This window comes from Ciconia boyciana, chromosome 36 (genome assembly GCF_034638445.1).
Source record: "Ciconia boyciana chromosome 36, ASM3463844v1, whole genome shotgun sequence".
NCBI lineage: Eukaryota > Metazoa > Chordata > Aves > Ciconiiformes > Ciconiidae > Ciconia > Ciconia boyciana.
The window spans coordinates 678,262-693,856 of NC_132969.1; the positions used below are offsets into that span (position 1 = coordinate 678,262).

Sequence of the window (15,595 nt, forward strand, 5' to 3'; positions counted from 1 at the left end):
GCCTCTGGGAGGAGCAGTGGCCATACTGGGTGGGGTCCCCGTGCCAGTCGCGTCACTGGAGCCCTGGGGTGGCCTCACGGGGGCGGTCACGCCAGCTTGGCTCCTCGGAGGCCATCTTAGGCCCCTTGGCGAGGAGAATGGCGGGGCCGGCGGCCATACTGGCTTGTCCTGTCGGGGAGTGTCGGTGGCCAAATTGGGCTGGGCAGTGAGACCGGTGGTTGCCAAACGAGCTTCTTGCCGGCGGCCATCTTGGCTTGGCAGCTGGTGCCCAAGCTGGGCGGCCATCTTGGCTCCGTGCCCAAGCTGGGCGGCCATCTTGGCTCCGTGCCCATGCTGGGCGGCCATCTTGGCTCGGTACCCACGCTGGGCAGCCATCTTGGCTTGGGCCCAGGGTGGGTGGCGGTGGCCATGAGCCGGTTGACCACTGGTGGCCATCTTGTGTGGCTGGCGGCCATGTTGGGTTGATTCCCCCTCCCCCCCGGGGAGCGCTTGGGCGGCCATCTCGGATTGGTCAGCAGCAGAAGACCGCTGTGGCATCGAGCGGGTGAGCCGGTGACCATCTTGGATCGAGCGGCGCATCTTGGGCCGGGCAGCCAACCGGGAAAGGGCAGCGCTCTGAAGGCGGCCATCTTGGATTCGCTCACCTGGGCCCCTTTGAAGGGGACGAACCGGGTTTTTAGCCCATTTTGGGGCCAGGTCCCACCCACCGCGAGCACCCAATAAACTGGTGCTGGACAAATGATGTCATCGACCTCGGCGCCCGCGGAGCAGGGTCCCTTCCCAGCTGGGGAGGGGAACCCGCAGTGCGGGCCCTCATTAGGCTGCCCGGCTAATTAGCTGGGGGGGAGGGGGGGTGAACCTGCAGCCCCACCGTGAGTCACCCTGGGGGGGACCCGCGGGTGACAGTCGGGGGGGTGGAGGACGGGGGGGGGGGGACACGCGACACCCGGATGCCTGGGTCCCTTGCAGCGGTTTTGGCCAGATTACTATTTTTTTATCAAAAAAAAAAGAAAAAAGAAAAAGTTAAAAATAGGAAATTTCACAGGTTGCCGACGGAAACAATGCAGAGCCCCACCCTTCGGGGGGGCCCGGGTACCTCGGTCCTCTTCCTGCCGCACCGTCAACAGGAAGCCGCGGCGGTTATTTCGGGGAGGGGGGGGACGTGCCCTGGACGCCGGGGTCCCCATTAACTGGGGGGTCCCCCCGGGGGTCCGGCAGCTCCTCCATGGCCACCGAGTCGGAGGTGGCTTGGAAGGTGCTGAGCGTGGCTCCCCCTTGCCCCGTGGCCACAGTGTCCACCAAGGGTTGGGTCACCGGCCCCGCCCCCCCGCAGCCGTCGTCCTCGGGGAGCTGAGCCGGGCCGGCCCACGGCCCGAAGGACGTGGAGCCCGAGCGGTGCCGCCGGCAGCGGAGCCACACTGCCACCACCAGCCCCAGGGCCACCAACACGGCCACCGTGGCCACCACCGCCAGCAGCCACTTCCTCGAGCTCTCGTGGGGGGCCGGCGGACCCAGCGTCTGGGGGACCACTGAGTGGGGGGCTGTGGTGGTCTTCGGGGCTGGTTGGTGGCTGGTGATGGCCGTTGAGGCCGGGCGGTGGCCGGTGGGGGTCTTCCAGGCTGGCTGGCGGCCTGTGGAGGTCTTCAAGGCTGGTCGGTGGCCCATGGTGGTCTCTGAGGTCAGTAGATAGCCAATGGAGGTCCTTGAAGTTGTTTGATGGGCCACGGTGGCCTTCAAGGTCAAGTGGTGGCCAGTGGTGGTCTCCAAAGTTGACTGGAGGGTGACGGTGGTTTTCGGGGCTGGTTGCTGGCCATTGGTGGTCTCCAAGACCAGTTGGTGGCCCGTGGTGGCCACTGAGACTTGGTGGTGGCCGGTGGTGGCCTCCAGGGAGTTATTGGGGCTGGTGGGGGCCATCAGGGCCAGTGAAGGGGCACTGGCGGTCATCACGGCCGGTTCAGGGCTGGTGGTGATCACTGGAGCTGGTTGGTGGCCCGTGGTGGGCAACGGGGATGTTTTGGAGCCAGTGGTGGCCGTTGGGGTTGTCTGGTGGTCCATGGTGGCCAGCGGGGACGTGGTGGCTACCGTGGACGGGTCAGAGCCCGTGGTGGCCCACAGGGTGGCCTCGATGGTGGAGTCCAGAGGGGCGGCGTAGGTGGCCAGGAAGGCGTAGAGGGCTATGGCCAGACAAGCTGGGGGGTAGCCCCCCATGGCCCTGGGCTGCGGCATGGGACCTGTGGGACTACAGGAGGGCGTCACCACGCTGGGGTCCCCACACACCCCACTGCGCCCATGAGACCCCCCCAGCACCCTTGGGTGCCCAACAGCACCCTTGGGACCCCCATGTCCCTCTTGGGACCCCCAAGTCCCCACAGCACCCTTGGGTGCCCCACAACCCCCTTGGGACCCCCATGTGTCTCTTGGGACCCCCACGTCCCCACAGCACCCTTGGGTGCCCAGTGACACCCTTGGGTCCCCCAAGTCGCTGGGTGCCCCACAACCCTCTTGGGATCCCCCAGGTCCCCACAGCCCCCTTGGGTGCTCCACAACCCCCTTGGGACCCCCAAGTCCCCACAGCCCCCTTGGGACCCCCAAGTCCCCACAGCACCCTTGGGTGCTCCACAACCCCCTTGGGACCCCCATGTCTCTCTTGGGACCCCCAAGTCCCCACAGCACCCTTGGGTGCCCCATGACACCCTTGGGTCCCCCAAGTCGCTGGGTGCCCCACAACCCCTTGGGATCCCCAGGTCCCCACAGCCCCTTGGGTGCTCCACAACCCCCTTGGGACCCCCATGTCCCTCTTGGGACCCCCAAGTCCCCACAGCACCCTTGGGTGCCCCGTGACACCCTTGAGTCCCCAAGTCGCTGGGTGCCCCACAACCCTCTTGGGATCCCGCAGGTCCCCACAGCACCCTTGGGTGCCCCACAGCCCCTTGGGACCCCCAAGTCCCCACAGCCCCCTTGGGTGCCCCACAACCCTCTTGGGACCCCCATGTGTCTCTTGGGACCCCGCGTCCCCACAGCACCCTTGGGTGCCCAGTGACACCCTTGGGTCCCCAAGTCTCTGGGTGCCCCACAACCCCTTGGGACCCCCAAGTCCCCACAGCACCCTTGGGTGCTCCACAACCCTCTTGGGACCCCCATGTCTCTCTTGGGACCCCTAACTCCCCACAGCTCCCATGGGTGCTCCACAACCCTTTGGGACCCCCACATTCCTCTTGGGACACCCCAAGTCCCCACAGCACCCTTGGGTGCCCCATGACACCCTTGGGTCCCCCAAGTCCCTGGGTGCCCCACAACCCCTTGGGACCCCAAGTCCCCACAGCCCCTTGGGTGCTCCACAACCCTCTTGGGACCCCCATGTCTCTTTTGGGACCCCTAACTCCCCACAGCTCCCATGGGTGCTCCACAACCCTTTGGGACCCCCACATTCCTCTTGGGACACCCCCAAGTCCCCACAGCACCCTTGGGTGCTCCACAACCCCTTGGGACCCCCCAAGTCCCCACAGCACCCTTGGGACCCCCATGTCTCTGGGTGCCCCACAACCCTCTTGGGACCCCCTAACTCCCCACAGCTCCCATGGGTGCTCCACAACCCTTTTGGGACCCACACGTCCCTGTTGGGCCCCCCCAAGTCCCCACAACCCCCTTGGGACCCCCAAGTCCCCACAGCACCCTTGGGTGCCCCGTGACACCCTTGGGTCCCCCAAGTCGCTGGGTGCCCCACAACCCCCTTGGACCCCCCAAGTCCCCACAGCACCCTTGGGTCCCCCATGTCTCTGGGTGCCCCACAACCCTCTTGGGACCCCCTAACTCCCCACAGCTCCCATGGGTGCTCCACAACCCCCTTGGGACCCCCATGTCTCTCTTGGGACCCCCACGTCCCCACAGCCCCCTTGGGTGCCCCGTGACACCCTTGGGTCCCCCAAGTCGCTGGGTGCCCCACAACCCCCTTGGGATCCCCCAGGTCCCCACAGCACCCTTGGGTGCTCCACAACCCCTTGGGACCCCCGTGTCTCTCTTGGGACCCCCAAGTCCCCACAGCACCCTTGGGTGCCCCATGACACCCTTGAGTCCCCCAAGTCCCTGGGTGCCCCACAACCCCTTGGGACCCCCAACTCCCCACAGCACCCTGGGGTGCCCCATGACACCCACGGGACTCCAAACTCCCCATGGCACCCTTGGGTCCCCTGTGGCACCCTTGGGTGCTCCACGACCCCGAACTCCCCATAGCGCCCTTGGGTGCCCCACACCCCGCCTCGTGCCCCCCCCCCCAGCTCCCTGGGACCCCCGCCGGTACCTGTGGGGCTGCGGCCGTTGGCGGGGGATGGCGCGAGCGCGGCGCAGGCAGGAAGCGGGGAGCACGGGCAGGAAGCCAGGGCGGGGAGCCAGGGCGGGGCCCCCACGGCTTTTGGGGCGCCCCATAGGTCCTGGGAGACGATGGCAGTTTGGGGGGGACCCATAGATCTGGGGAGACCGTGTTGGATCCAGTGTGCCCCATAGATCCTGGGAGACTCTGGCGGTTTCAGGGCACCCCATAGATCCTGGGTGACGCCGGTAGTTTCGGGGAGCCCCATAGATCTGGGGAGACACTGGCAGTTTCAGGGTGCCCCATAGATCCTGGGAGACTCTGGCGGTTTCAGGGCACCCCATAGATCCTGGGTGACGCCGGTAGTTTCGGGGAGCCCCATAGATCTGAGGAGTCACTGGCAGTTTCAGGGCACCCCATAGATCCTGGGAGATGTTGGCAGTTTCAGAGTGCCCCATAGATCTAGGGAGATGCTGGCGGTTTCAGGCTGCCCCATAGATCTGGGGAGATGCTGGTGGTTTCGGGGACCCCCATAGGTCCTGGTTTAGGCCACGGTCCTGATTGGTGGTTTCAAGGGGTCCCAGGGCTCCTGATTGGTAGTTTCAAGGTGCCCCCATGGCTCCCGATTGGCGGTTTCGGGACTCAGTCCTGACTGGTCACTTCAGGGCACCCCAGACGTCCTGATTGGCTGCTTCAGGTGACCCCCACGGCTCCTCATTGGGGGTTTCAGGAGTACCGAGGCTCCTGATTGGTGATTTTTGGGGTACCCCACGCTCTGACATCACAGTTTTGGGGTGCTCCCACGGCTCCTGAGTGGTGGGTTCAAGGCACAGTCCCCATTGGTGGTTTAAGGGCCCCCCCCGGCTCCCAATTGGTGGTTTCGGGGCCCCCCACGGCTCCTCATTGGCGGTTTCGGGCCCCCCCCCGGCTCCCCATTGGCAGTTTCGGGGCCCCCCATGGCTCCTCATTGGCGGTTTCAGGGACCCCACGGCTCCTCATTGGCGGTTTCAGGGCCCCCCACGGCTCCTCATTGGCGGTTTCAGGGACCCCACGGCTCCTCATTGGCGGTTTCAGGGCCCCCCACGGCTCCTCATTGGCGGTTTCAGGGCCCCTCACGGCTCCTCATTGGCGGTTTCGGGCCCCCCCCCGGCTCCCCATTGGCAGTTTCGGGGCCCCCCATGGCTCCTCATTGGCAGTTTCGGGGCCCCCCACGGCTCCTCATTGGCGGTTTCAGGGCCCCCCATGGCTCCTCATTGGCGGTTTCAGGGACCCCACGGCTCCTCATTGGCGGTTTCAGGGCCCCCCACGGCTCCTCATTGGCGGTTTCGGGGCCCCTATGGCTCCCAATTGGTGGTTTTGGGGCCCCCCACGGCTCCTCATTGGCGGTTTCAGGGCCCCTCACGGCTCCTCATTGGCGGTTTCAGGGCCCCCCACGGCTCCCCATTGGCGGTTTCAGGGACCCCACGGCTCCTCATTGGCGGTTTCGGGGCCCCCCACGGCTCCCCATTGGCGGTTTCAGGGACCCCACGGCTCCCCATTGGCAGTTTCGGGGCCCCCCATGGCTCCTCATTGGTGGTTTCAGGGCCCCCCACGGCTCCTCATTGGCAGTTTCGGGGCCCCCCACGGCTCCTCATTGGCGGTTTCGGGGCCCCCATGGCTCCTCATTGGTGGTTTCAGGGCCCCCCACGGCTCCCCATTGGCGGTTTCGGGGAGCCCCACGGCGTTGGAGGGGCCGGTTTGGGGGCGCCCCATGGAGCCGGTTTCGGGGCCCCCCCCTACCCCCCTCCGCGCTGGAAGAAGTCCCCGATGTCCTGCAGAGTGACGTGGGGCTGGGGGGGTCCCGGGGGGGGTGCCCAGGCCAGGAGGGGGGTGGGGGGCTCCTCGTCACCCCATGGCGGGGGAGGGGCGCCCCACAGCTCGGGGGGGGGCGGGGGGCCCCCCCGCAGCAGGCGCACGCACAGCAGCCCCCCCGCCCCCCCCATGGCCCCCCCCAGAGCCCCCAGCCCCACCATGGCCCACAGGCAGCGCCCGCAGGGGGGACCCAGTCCCGGGGCTGCGCCGTGGGGTGCCCCACGGCCCCCGCGACCCACAGCAGCGCCAGCGCCCACAGTGGGGACATGGCTATGGGGGCTGTGGGGCTGGGGGAGCTCTAGGGGGTGCCTTGAGGGGCTCTGTGGGGCTGGGGGAGCCCTAGAGGGTCCCTAAGGGGCTGCTATGGGGCTCTGTGGGGCTGGGAGAGATCTAGGGGGTCCTAAGGGGCTGCTATGGGGCTGGGGGAGCCCTGTGAGGCCCCTAAGGGGCTCCTATGGGGCTCTATGGGGTGGGAGAGCTCTAGGGGGCCTCTAAAGGGCTGCTATGGGGCTCAGGGACCCCTATGGGGCCCCTAAAGGGATGCTATGGGGCTCTATGGGGTGGGAGAGCTCTAGGGGGCCTCTAAAGGGCTGCTATGGGGCTCGGGGACCCCTATGGGGCCCCTAAGGGGATGCTATGGGGTTCGGTGGGGCTGGGGGAGACCTAGGGAGCTGGGAGGGGCTATGGGGTTCCTACAGAGCCCCTATGGGGCCCCTAAGGGGCTGCTATGGGGCTTGTAAGAGCCTGGAGGAGCCCTATGGGGCTGCTCTGGGGCCCACAGGGCTGCAAGGGGGCAGTGGGGGGGGGCAATAGGGCTCACCTGTGTCAGCGGGGGCCGTGGGTCGCTATGGGGCCCAACGCCGGTGCCCCATGACAGCTTGCTTCCGCCCTCCACGTCACCCGGGCAGAACCTGCCTCCCCCCGTCCCCGATGCGTGGGGCCCGGACGCGGGGGCTCCCCCTCCCCGATGCTGGGGCCCGTGGGTGCGCCGTGGGCCCAAAGTCACGCCCGGGACCCCCAGGGGTCCGGTGGGGTGCGGGGCGGGGGGGGGAAGGCTATGGGAGGGTGTTGGGGGGGGTCTATGGGGGCTCTGGGGTGTCTGGGGGCTCTATGGGGTGCTATGAGGGTGTTGGGGGTCTATGGGGTGACGTGGGGAGTCTATGGGGTGCTATGGGGGCGTGGGATGGATCTGTGGGGTTCTCTGGGGGTCTATGGGGTGCTAAAGGGATTTATGGGGGAATCTATGGGGTTCCTGAGGTGTCTATGGGGTGCTGGAGGGTCTATGGGGTTCCTGGGGAGGTCTATGGGGTGCTAAAGGGATCTATGGGGATCTATGGGGTTCCTGAGGTGTCTATGGGGTGCTGGAGGGGTCTATGGGGTTCCTGGGGAGGTCTATGGGGTGCTAAAGGGATCTATGGGGGATCTATGGGGTTCCTGAGGTGTCTCTGGGGTGCTGGAGGGTCTATGGGGTGTCTGGGGCATCTATGGGGTTCCTGGGGAGGTCTATGGGGTGCTAAGGGGATCCATGGGGGAGGCTATGGGGTTTCTGGGGAGTCTATGGGGTTCCTGAGGTGTCTCTGGGGTGCTGGAGGGGTCTATGGGGTGTCTGGGGAGGTCTATGGGGTGCTACGGGGATCTATGGGGGATCTATGGGGTTTCTGAGGTGTCTATGGGGTGCTGGAGGGGTCTATGGGGTTCCTGGGGAGGTCTATGGGGTGCTACGGGGATCTATGGGGGATCTATGGGGTTCCTGAGGTGTCTATGGGGTGCTGGAGGGGTCTATGGGGTTCCTGGGGAGGTCTATGGGGTGCTACGGGGATCTATGGGGGATCTATGGGGTTCCTGAGGTGTCTATGGGGTGCTGGAGGGTCTATGGGGTTCCTGGGGAGGTCTATGGGGTGCTACGGGGATCTATGGGGGATCTATGGGGTTCCTGAGGTGTCTATGGGGTGCTGGAGGGGTCTATGGGGTTCCTGGGGAGGTCTATGGGGTGCTACGAGGGATCTATGGGGGATCTATGGGGTTCCTGAGGTGTCTATGGGGTGCTGGAGGGGTCTATGGGGTTCCTGGGGAGGTCTATGGGGTGCTACGGGGATCTATGGGGGATCTATGGGGTTCCTGAGGTGTCTATGGGGTGCTGGAGGGGTCTATGGGGTTCCTGGGGAGGTCTATGGGGTGCTAAAGGGATCTATGGGGGATCTATGGGGTTCCTGAGGTGTCTCTGGGGTGCTGGAGGGGTCTATGGGGTGTCTGGGGCATCTATGGGGTTCCTGGGGAGGTCTATGGGGTGCTAAGGGGATCCATGGGGAGGCTATGGGGTTTCTGGGGAGTCTATGGGGTTCCTGAGGTGTCTATGGGGTGCTGGAGGGGTCTATGGGGTTCCTGGGGAGGTCTATGGGGTGCTATGGGGATCTATGGGGGATCTATGGGGTTTCTGAGGTGTCTATGGGGTGCTGGAGGGGTCTATGGGGTTCCTGGGGAGGTCTATGGGGTGCTAAAGGGATCTATGGGGGATCTATGGGGTTCCTGAGGTGTCTATGGGGTGCTGGAGGGGTCTATGGGGTTCCTGGGGAGGTCTATGGGGTGCTACGGGGATCTATGGGGGATCTATGGGGTTCCTGAGGTGTCTATGGGGTGCTGGAGGGGTCTATGGGGTTCCTGGGGAGGTCTATGGGGTGCTACGGGGATCTATGGGGGATCTATGGGGTTCCTGAGGTGTCTATGGGGTGCTGGAGGGGTCTATGGGGTTCCTGGGGAGGTCTATGGGGTGCTACGGGGATCTATGGGGGATCTATGGGGTTCCTGAGGTGTCTATGGGGTGCTGGAGGGGTCTATGGGGTTCCTGGGGAGGTCTATGGGGTGCTACGGGGATCTATGGGGGATCTATGGGGTTCCTGAGGTGTCTATGGGGTGCTGGAGGGGTCTATGGGGTTCCTGGGGAGGTCTATGGGGTGCTATGGGGATCTATGGGGATCTATGGGGTTCCTGAGGTGTCTATGGGGTGCTGGAGGGGTCTATGGGGTTCCTGGGGAGGTCTATGGGGTGCTATGGGGATCTATGGGGGATCTATGGGGTTCCTGAGGTGTCTATGGGGTGCTGGAGGGGTCTATGGGGTTCCTGGGGAGGTCTATGGGGTGCTATGGGGATCTATGGGGTTTCTGGCGAGTCTATGGGGTTCCTGAGGTGTCTATGGGGTTCCTGGTGGTCTATGGGGTGCCGGGGGGGTGCTGGAGGGGTCTATGTGGCGTCTGGGGCATCTATGGGGTGCCGGGGGGTCCATCTGAGCTCTGTGGCCCTGAAGAACCCTCCCACCGCCCCCCCCCCCCCTCCCCCTGCCTCCCAGTTCCCCTCCAGTAGCTCCCAGTGCCCCCCCCACGAGACCTCACGGAGCCGGGGGTGCAGCCGAAAGCCTTTAATGCTGTGCCCCGCCCCGAGCCGAGGCTCCCCCGGGGCCTCGCGGCACCGGAGCTGGGGGTCCGGGGGCATTCGGGGACGGGCGCTGGATCGGGGGGGGTCTGGAGGAGCCTCCTCGAAGGGGGGGATGGACCCTATGGGTCTGGAGGAGCCTCCTCGAAGGGGGGGATGGACCCTATGGGTCTGGAGGAGCCTCCTCGAAGGGGGGGATGGACCCTATGGGTCTGGAGGAGCCTCCTCGAAGGTGGGGATGGACCCTATGGGTCTGGAGGAGCCTCCTCGAAGGGGGGATGGACCCTATGGGTCTGGAGGAGCCTCCTCGAAGCGGGGGATGGACCCTATGGGTCTGGAGGAGCCTCCTCGAAGGGGGGGATGGACCCCATGGGTCTGGAGGAGCCTCCTCGAAGGGGGGGATGGACCCTATGGGTCTGGAGGAGCCTCCTCGAAGCGGGGGATGGACCCTATGGGTCTGGAGGAGCCTCCTCGAAGGGGGGATGGACCCTATGGGTCTGGAGGAGCCTCCTCGAAGCGGGGGATGGACCCTATGGGTCTGGAGGAGCCTCCTCGAAGGGGGGGATGGACCCCATGGGTCTGGAGGAGCCTCCCCAGAGCCGGGCGGTGGATCCACCTCCGAAGGACCCTCCCCAAAGCCAAACAAAGGCTCCGGGAGGTCCCCAAAGGCATCTGTGGGCTCATCCAGCGGATCCAGGTGGTCTCCGAAGGCCTCCCCAAAACCCGTCTCCGTCTCTTGGGGTTCAGCAGAGGAGCCATTGGCCCTGGGGGCCTCCAGGGACCCCCAGAAGGCTGCAAGGTCGGGGTTCTCAGGGCCATCCTCCTCCTCCTCCTCCTCATCTTGGCTGGGCCAGTCCACGGGTCCATCTCCGGGCCTGGGTGGCCACTGGGAGAAGCGGTAGAGCCACCCGTCCCCCTCGGGGGGCTGTGGCACGTAGTCGTGGCAGAGGGGCCCCCCCAGGGAGGGTCCGCAGGTCGCCTGGTAGCTGAACTCCAGGCGCCCGCCCCCGGGGAAGCAGACGACCGCCCGGTTCCCCCCGGCTTCCACCGGCTGCTCGCAGACCCCCAGTAAGTCGTCGTCCCACTTGTGGTCCTCGTCCCACACCTCCAGCCTCAGCTGGGCGCTGGGGGGCAACGCCACCATCCCCAAATCCAACCGGGCCCCCCAGTGTGGCTTGTTGTTGTTCCACACCGTGGCCGTCTGCACCTTTTGCCTCCCAAAAATCACCCGGACGTAGGCGTCGGTCTTCGAAAAGTAGTCCCCCTTCCAGCCCTGCCCACGCCCCACCACCACCATCAACCGCGCCATCCCCCGATGCCGCGAGCAGCAGTCGGTGGTGATGGCGGCGTTGGCGGGGCAGCCGCATTGACAGGGCCCGACAAGATGGCCGCCGGCGCAAGCCCGGCTGCAGTTGACCCGCAAGGCCCGCCAGGAGATGTAATGGCTGACGGCCGCCCGTAGCGCCGCCCGCCGGGGCTCACGCCGGGGCAGGAGGGTGTGGAGGGGCCGGACGCTGGACGCCACCAGCCCCGGGACGTTGGGGAGGCCTTGCAGCCATCTTGTGTAGGCCTCAGGCCTGCCGTAGAGTAGGTCGCCATGTTGCTCGCCTCCTTCCACCTCCACCAGCCGCTCGCTGTAGACCTCGTTGAAGGTGGCGTTGGCTTCGTTGCTCGCCTGGGCCCGGCGGCACGCGGAGGCCATGGCGCTGGCTCGCCCGATGCCTCCGCCGGCCGCCACCTCCACGCCTAAGCAATCGGCCACTTCCTGGGCGCTGGCGCCCGACATGGTGGCCCGGCAGGAGCGGATGGCGGTGACGGCCCGCAGGCGCCCGCCCAGTTGGGCCGCCCAGATGTAGTGGGTGCCGTAGGCGGCCAGCAGCTCCCCGTAGTCGGCCGCCGTGTCAGGGGTGAAGTGGGGGGGCAGGGCCCGCACGGCGCGGAGGAAGTGGGGGGACGGGCGGGCATGGGGGAGACCCAGGTCCTGTGGAGGGGAAGGGTGGGGGGTGAGACGTGGCGGAGTGGGGGCACGTGGGGTGGCTGGGGGGCCTACAAGGTGCTATGGGGGGGTGGATGGGTCTATGGGGGACTGGGGGGGTCTATGGGGTATCTGCAGGGTGCTATGGGGGGCTGGGGGATCTATGGGGTGACCGGGGGGTCTACGGGGTGGTTGGGGGATCTACAGGGTGCTATGGGGGGCTGGGGGGGTCTATGGGGTGGCTGGGGGTCTATGGGGTGGTTGGGGGTCTGCAGGATGCTATGGGGGGGTTGGGGGACCTACGGGGTACTATGGGGGGTTGGATGGGTCTATGGGGTGACTGGGGGGTCTACAGGGTGCTATGGGGGTGCTGGAGGGGTCTATGGGGTGTCGGGGGTTCTATGGGGTGGGGGGTCTATGGGGTGCTCTGGGGGCGTTGGAGGGGTCTATGGGGTGTCTGGGGGTCGATGGGTGCGATAGAGGGGTCTATAGGGTCCTATGGGGATGTCGGGGGGGCTGGGGGGTGGATTGACGGACGGACGGACAGAAGGACGTGGGGCCAAGGGGGAGGAGGGAAGGAGGGAGGGGGGACAGAGGAGATGGAGGAGATGAGATGATGGAGGCATGGAGGAGGCCATGGAGGAGGAGATGATGGGGGAGATGAGATGGAGGAGGGACAGAAGGCACAGAGACGTAGGAGGCCGTGGAGGAGGAGGAGGAGGAGGAGGAGGAGATGGAGGAGATGGAGAAGGCGGAGGAGGCCATGGAGGAGATGATGGAGGAGATGGAGGACGTGGAGAAGGGATGGAAGGAGGGATGGAGGAGACGGAAGAGGCCATGGAGGAGATGGAGGACGCCATGGAGAAGATGATGGAGGACAGAGGAGCTGGAGAAGATGGAGAAGATGGAGGAGGTGGAAGAGATGGAGAAGATGGAAGAGGTGGAAGAGTTGGAGAAGGTGGAGGAGCTGGAGGGATGGATGAGATGGAGAAGATGGAGGAGCTGGAGAAGATGGAGGAGATGGAGGAGGTGGATAAGATGGAAGAGGTGGAAGAGTTGGAGAAGGTGGAGGAGCTGGAGGGACGGACGAGATGGAGAAGATGGAGGAGCTGGAGAAGATGGAGAAGATGGAGGGACGGACGAGATGGAGAAGATGGAGGAGCTGTAAGAGACGGAGAAGATGGAAGAGGTGGAAGAGTTGGAGAAGGTGGAGGAGCTGGAGGGACGGACGAGATGGAGAAGATGGAGGAGCTGGAGAAGATGGAGGGATGGACGAGATGGAGAAGATGGAGAAGATGGAGGAGCTGTAAGAGATGGAGAAGATGGAAGAGGTGGAAGAGTTGGGGAAGGTGGAGGAGCTGGAGGGATGGATGAGATGGAGAAGATGGAGGAGCTGGAGAAGATGGAGAAGATGGAGGGACGGACGAGATGGAGAAGATGGAGGAGCTGGAGAAGATGGAGAAGATGGACGAGATGGAGAAGATGGAGAAGATGGAGGAGCTGTAAGAGATGGAGAAGATGGAAGAGGTGGAAGAGTTGGGGAAGGTGGAGGAGCTGGAGGGACGGACGAGATGGAGAAGATGGAGGAGCTGGAGGGCTGGAGAAGAGGGAGGAGGTGGAGGAGGCAGGAGAAGACCCACCAGTAGTGGACGCAGTGCATCTCCAGGCTGGCGAAGGCGTAGCGGTCCTCCCGCTGCCGCTGCAGCCCGAACTCGGCCACCCGCGAGTGGGACCCGGCTACGGTCAAGGTCGCCTGCACCCCCGGTGGGGCCACCGCCCCCAGACCCACCTGCCACCCCTGGGCCACCTTCTCCGTCCCGGCCACCACCGTCCCCACCGCCCGGCCGCCCGCCGCCACCCGCGCGCCCTGCCGGCACTGCCGCCCCGCCCGCCACCCCGCCACGCCGGCCGGCAGCCGCCGCGGTCGCCCCCCGGCCAGGGGGTCCGGGCAGAGCAGGCAGTGGCCCGCCGGGCCGGTGGGGACCTCCCCGACCAGCAGGACCTGGCCACCGGCGGGGCTGAGGGTGGTGACGTCCAGCCCCCAGCCCAGCATCTGGGTGCCGGGGGCCAGCGGGGCGGCGCAGGCGTCCCCCCGGGCGCGGTGGCACTGGGGGGTCCCCGGGGACCAGCGCTGGAGGGACAGGAGGGACAGGAGCCAGAGGCCGGAGAGGGGACGCCGGGGGACGGCCATGGCCTGGGGGAGAGGGGGAGGTGGGGTGGGGGGCGTGGGGACACGGGGACACCGCGGGGAGACGGGGATGGGGACGGGGGGACGGCGATGGGGACACGGGGTGGGGACGTGGGGGTGGGGACGTGGGGGTGGCGATGGGGACACGGGTGGGGACACGGGGTGGGGACGTGGGGACGGTGGTGGGGACGTGGGGATGAGGACATGGAGATGGCGATGGGGACACTGGGGTGGGGACACGGGGTGGGGATGTGGGGTGGGGACGTGGGGACAGCGATGGGGACACGGGGTGGGGACGTGGGGGTGGGGACGTGGGGGTGGGGACGTGGGGATGGCGATGGGGACACGGGTGGGGACACGGGGTGGGGACGTGGGGACGGTGGTGGGGACGTGGGGATGAGGACGTGGGGATGGCGATGGGGACACGGGGTGGGGACGGGGGGTGGGGACGTGGGGATGGCGATGGGGACACTGGGGTGGGGAGGTGGGGGTGGGGACGTGGGGACGGTGGTGGGGACGTGGGGATGAGGACATGGAGATGGCGATGGGGACACTGGGGTGGGGACGTGGGGGTGGGGACCTGGGGACGGCGATGGGGACACGGGGTGGGGACGGGGGGATGGTGGTGGGGACGTGGGGATGGTGAGGACGTGGGGATGGGGACATGGACATGGCGATGGGGACACTGGGGTGGGGACACGGGGTGGGGACGTGGGGACGGTGGTGGGGACGTGGGGATGAGGACATGGAGATGGCGATGGGGACACTGGGGTGGGGACGTGGGGGTGGGGACGTGGGGATGGGGACGTGGGGATGGCGATGGGGACACTGGGGTGGGGACATGGGGGTGGGGACGTGGGGGTGGCGATGGGGACACGGGTGGGGACACAGGGTGGGGACGTGGGGGTGGGGATGTGGGGATGGGGACGTGGGGATGGCGATGGGGACACTGGGGTGGGGACGTGGGAGTGGGGACGTGGGGATGGTGAGGACGTGGGGATGGGGACATGGAGATGGCGATGGGGACACTGGGGTGGGGATGTGGGGGTGAGGACGTGGGGATGAAGACCTGGGGATGGCGATGGGGACACGGCGATGGGGACACAGGGTGGGGACGTGAGGATGGGGACGTGGGGATGAGAACATGGAGATGGCGATGGGGACACTGGGGTGGGGACATGGGGTGGGGACACGGTGGTGGGGACGTGGGGATGGTGAGGACGTGGGGATGGGGACATGGGGATGGCGATGGGGACATGGAGGTGGGGACACGGGGATGGGGACATGGGGGTGGCGATGAGGATGCGGTGATGGGGATGTGGGGACAGCGGTGGGGACGTGGGGGTGAGGACACGGGGATGGCGATGGGGACACGGCGATGGGGACACGGGTGAGGACATGAGGATGGGGTCGTGGTGATGGGGACGTGGGGATGGGGACACGGGGATGGCGATGGGGACACAAGGATGGGGACACGGTGGTGGGGACGTGGGGATGGCGATGAGGACGCGGTGATGGGCACGTGGGGATGGCAATTGGGGACACGGGATGGGGACGTGGGGGTGAGGACACGGGGATGGCAACGGTCATGGGGACACGGGGGTGGTGATGAGGGCGATGGGGACGCGGGGACGGTGGTGGGGACGTGGGGTGAGGACGGGGATGGCCATGGGGACACGGGGATGGGGACATGGGGATGGGGACACGGTGGTGAGGACGTTGGGATGGTGAGGACGTGGCGATGGGGACGTGAGGATGGCGATGGGGACAGGGGGATGGGGACACGGTGGTGAGGACGTTGGGATGGTGAGGACGTGGCGATGGGGACGTGAGGATGGCGATGGGGACA

The 15,595-nt window shown here is 66.5% G+C and overlaps 2 protein-coding genes across 2 annotated transcripts; both read right to left on the reverse strand.

The window, feature by feature from the left end:
* Window positions 1-983: 983 nt before the first annotated feature.
* LOC140645675 (uncharacterized) lies at window positions 984-5,470 on the reverse strand. Its single transcript, XM_072849128.1, has 2 exons — window positions 4,298-5,470; window positions 984-2,239 (listed from the first exon to the last, which is right to left on the reverse strand). Exons 1-2 carry the CDS (start codon window positions 4,762-4,764, stop codon window positions 1,141-1,143), a joined length of 1,566 nt encoding a protein of 521 aa, XP_072705229.1. The 5' UTR covers window positions 4,765-5,470; the 3' UTR covers window positions 984-1,140.
* A 4,276-nt stretch (window positions 5,471-9,746) lies between these two features.
* Window positions 9,747-13,750, reverse strand: PRF1 (perforin 1). Its single transcript, XM_072849103.1, has 2 exons — window positions 13,195-13,750; window positions 9,747-11,564 (listed from the first exon to the last, which is right to left on the reverse strand). The coding sequence occupies exons 1-2, from the start codon at window positions 13,747-13,749 to the stop codon at window positions 9,747-9,749; spliced, it is 2,373 nt and encodes a 790-aa protein (XP_072705204.1). The 5' UTR covers window position 13,750.
* Between the last annotated feature and the right edge of the window lie 1,845 nt (window positions 13,751-15,595).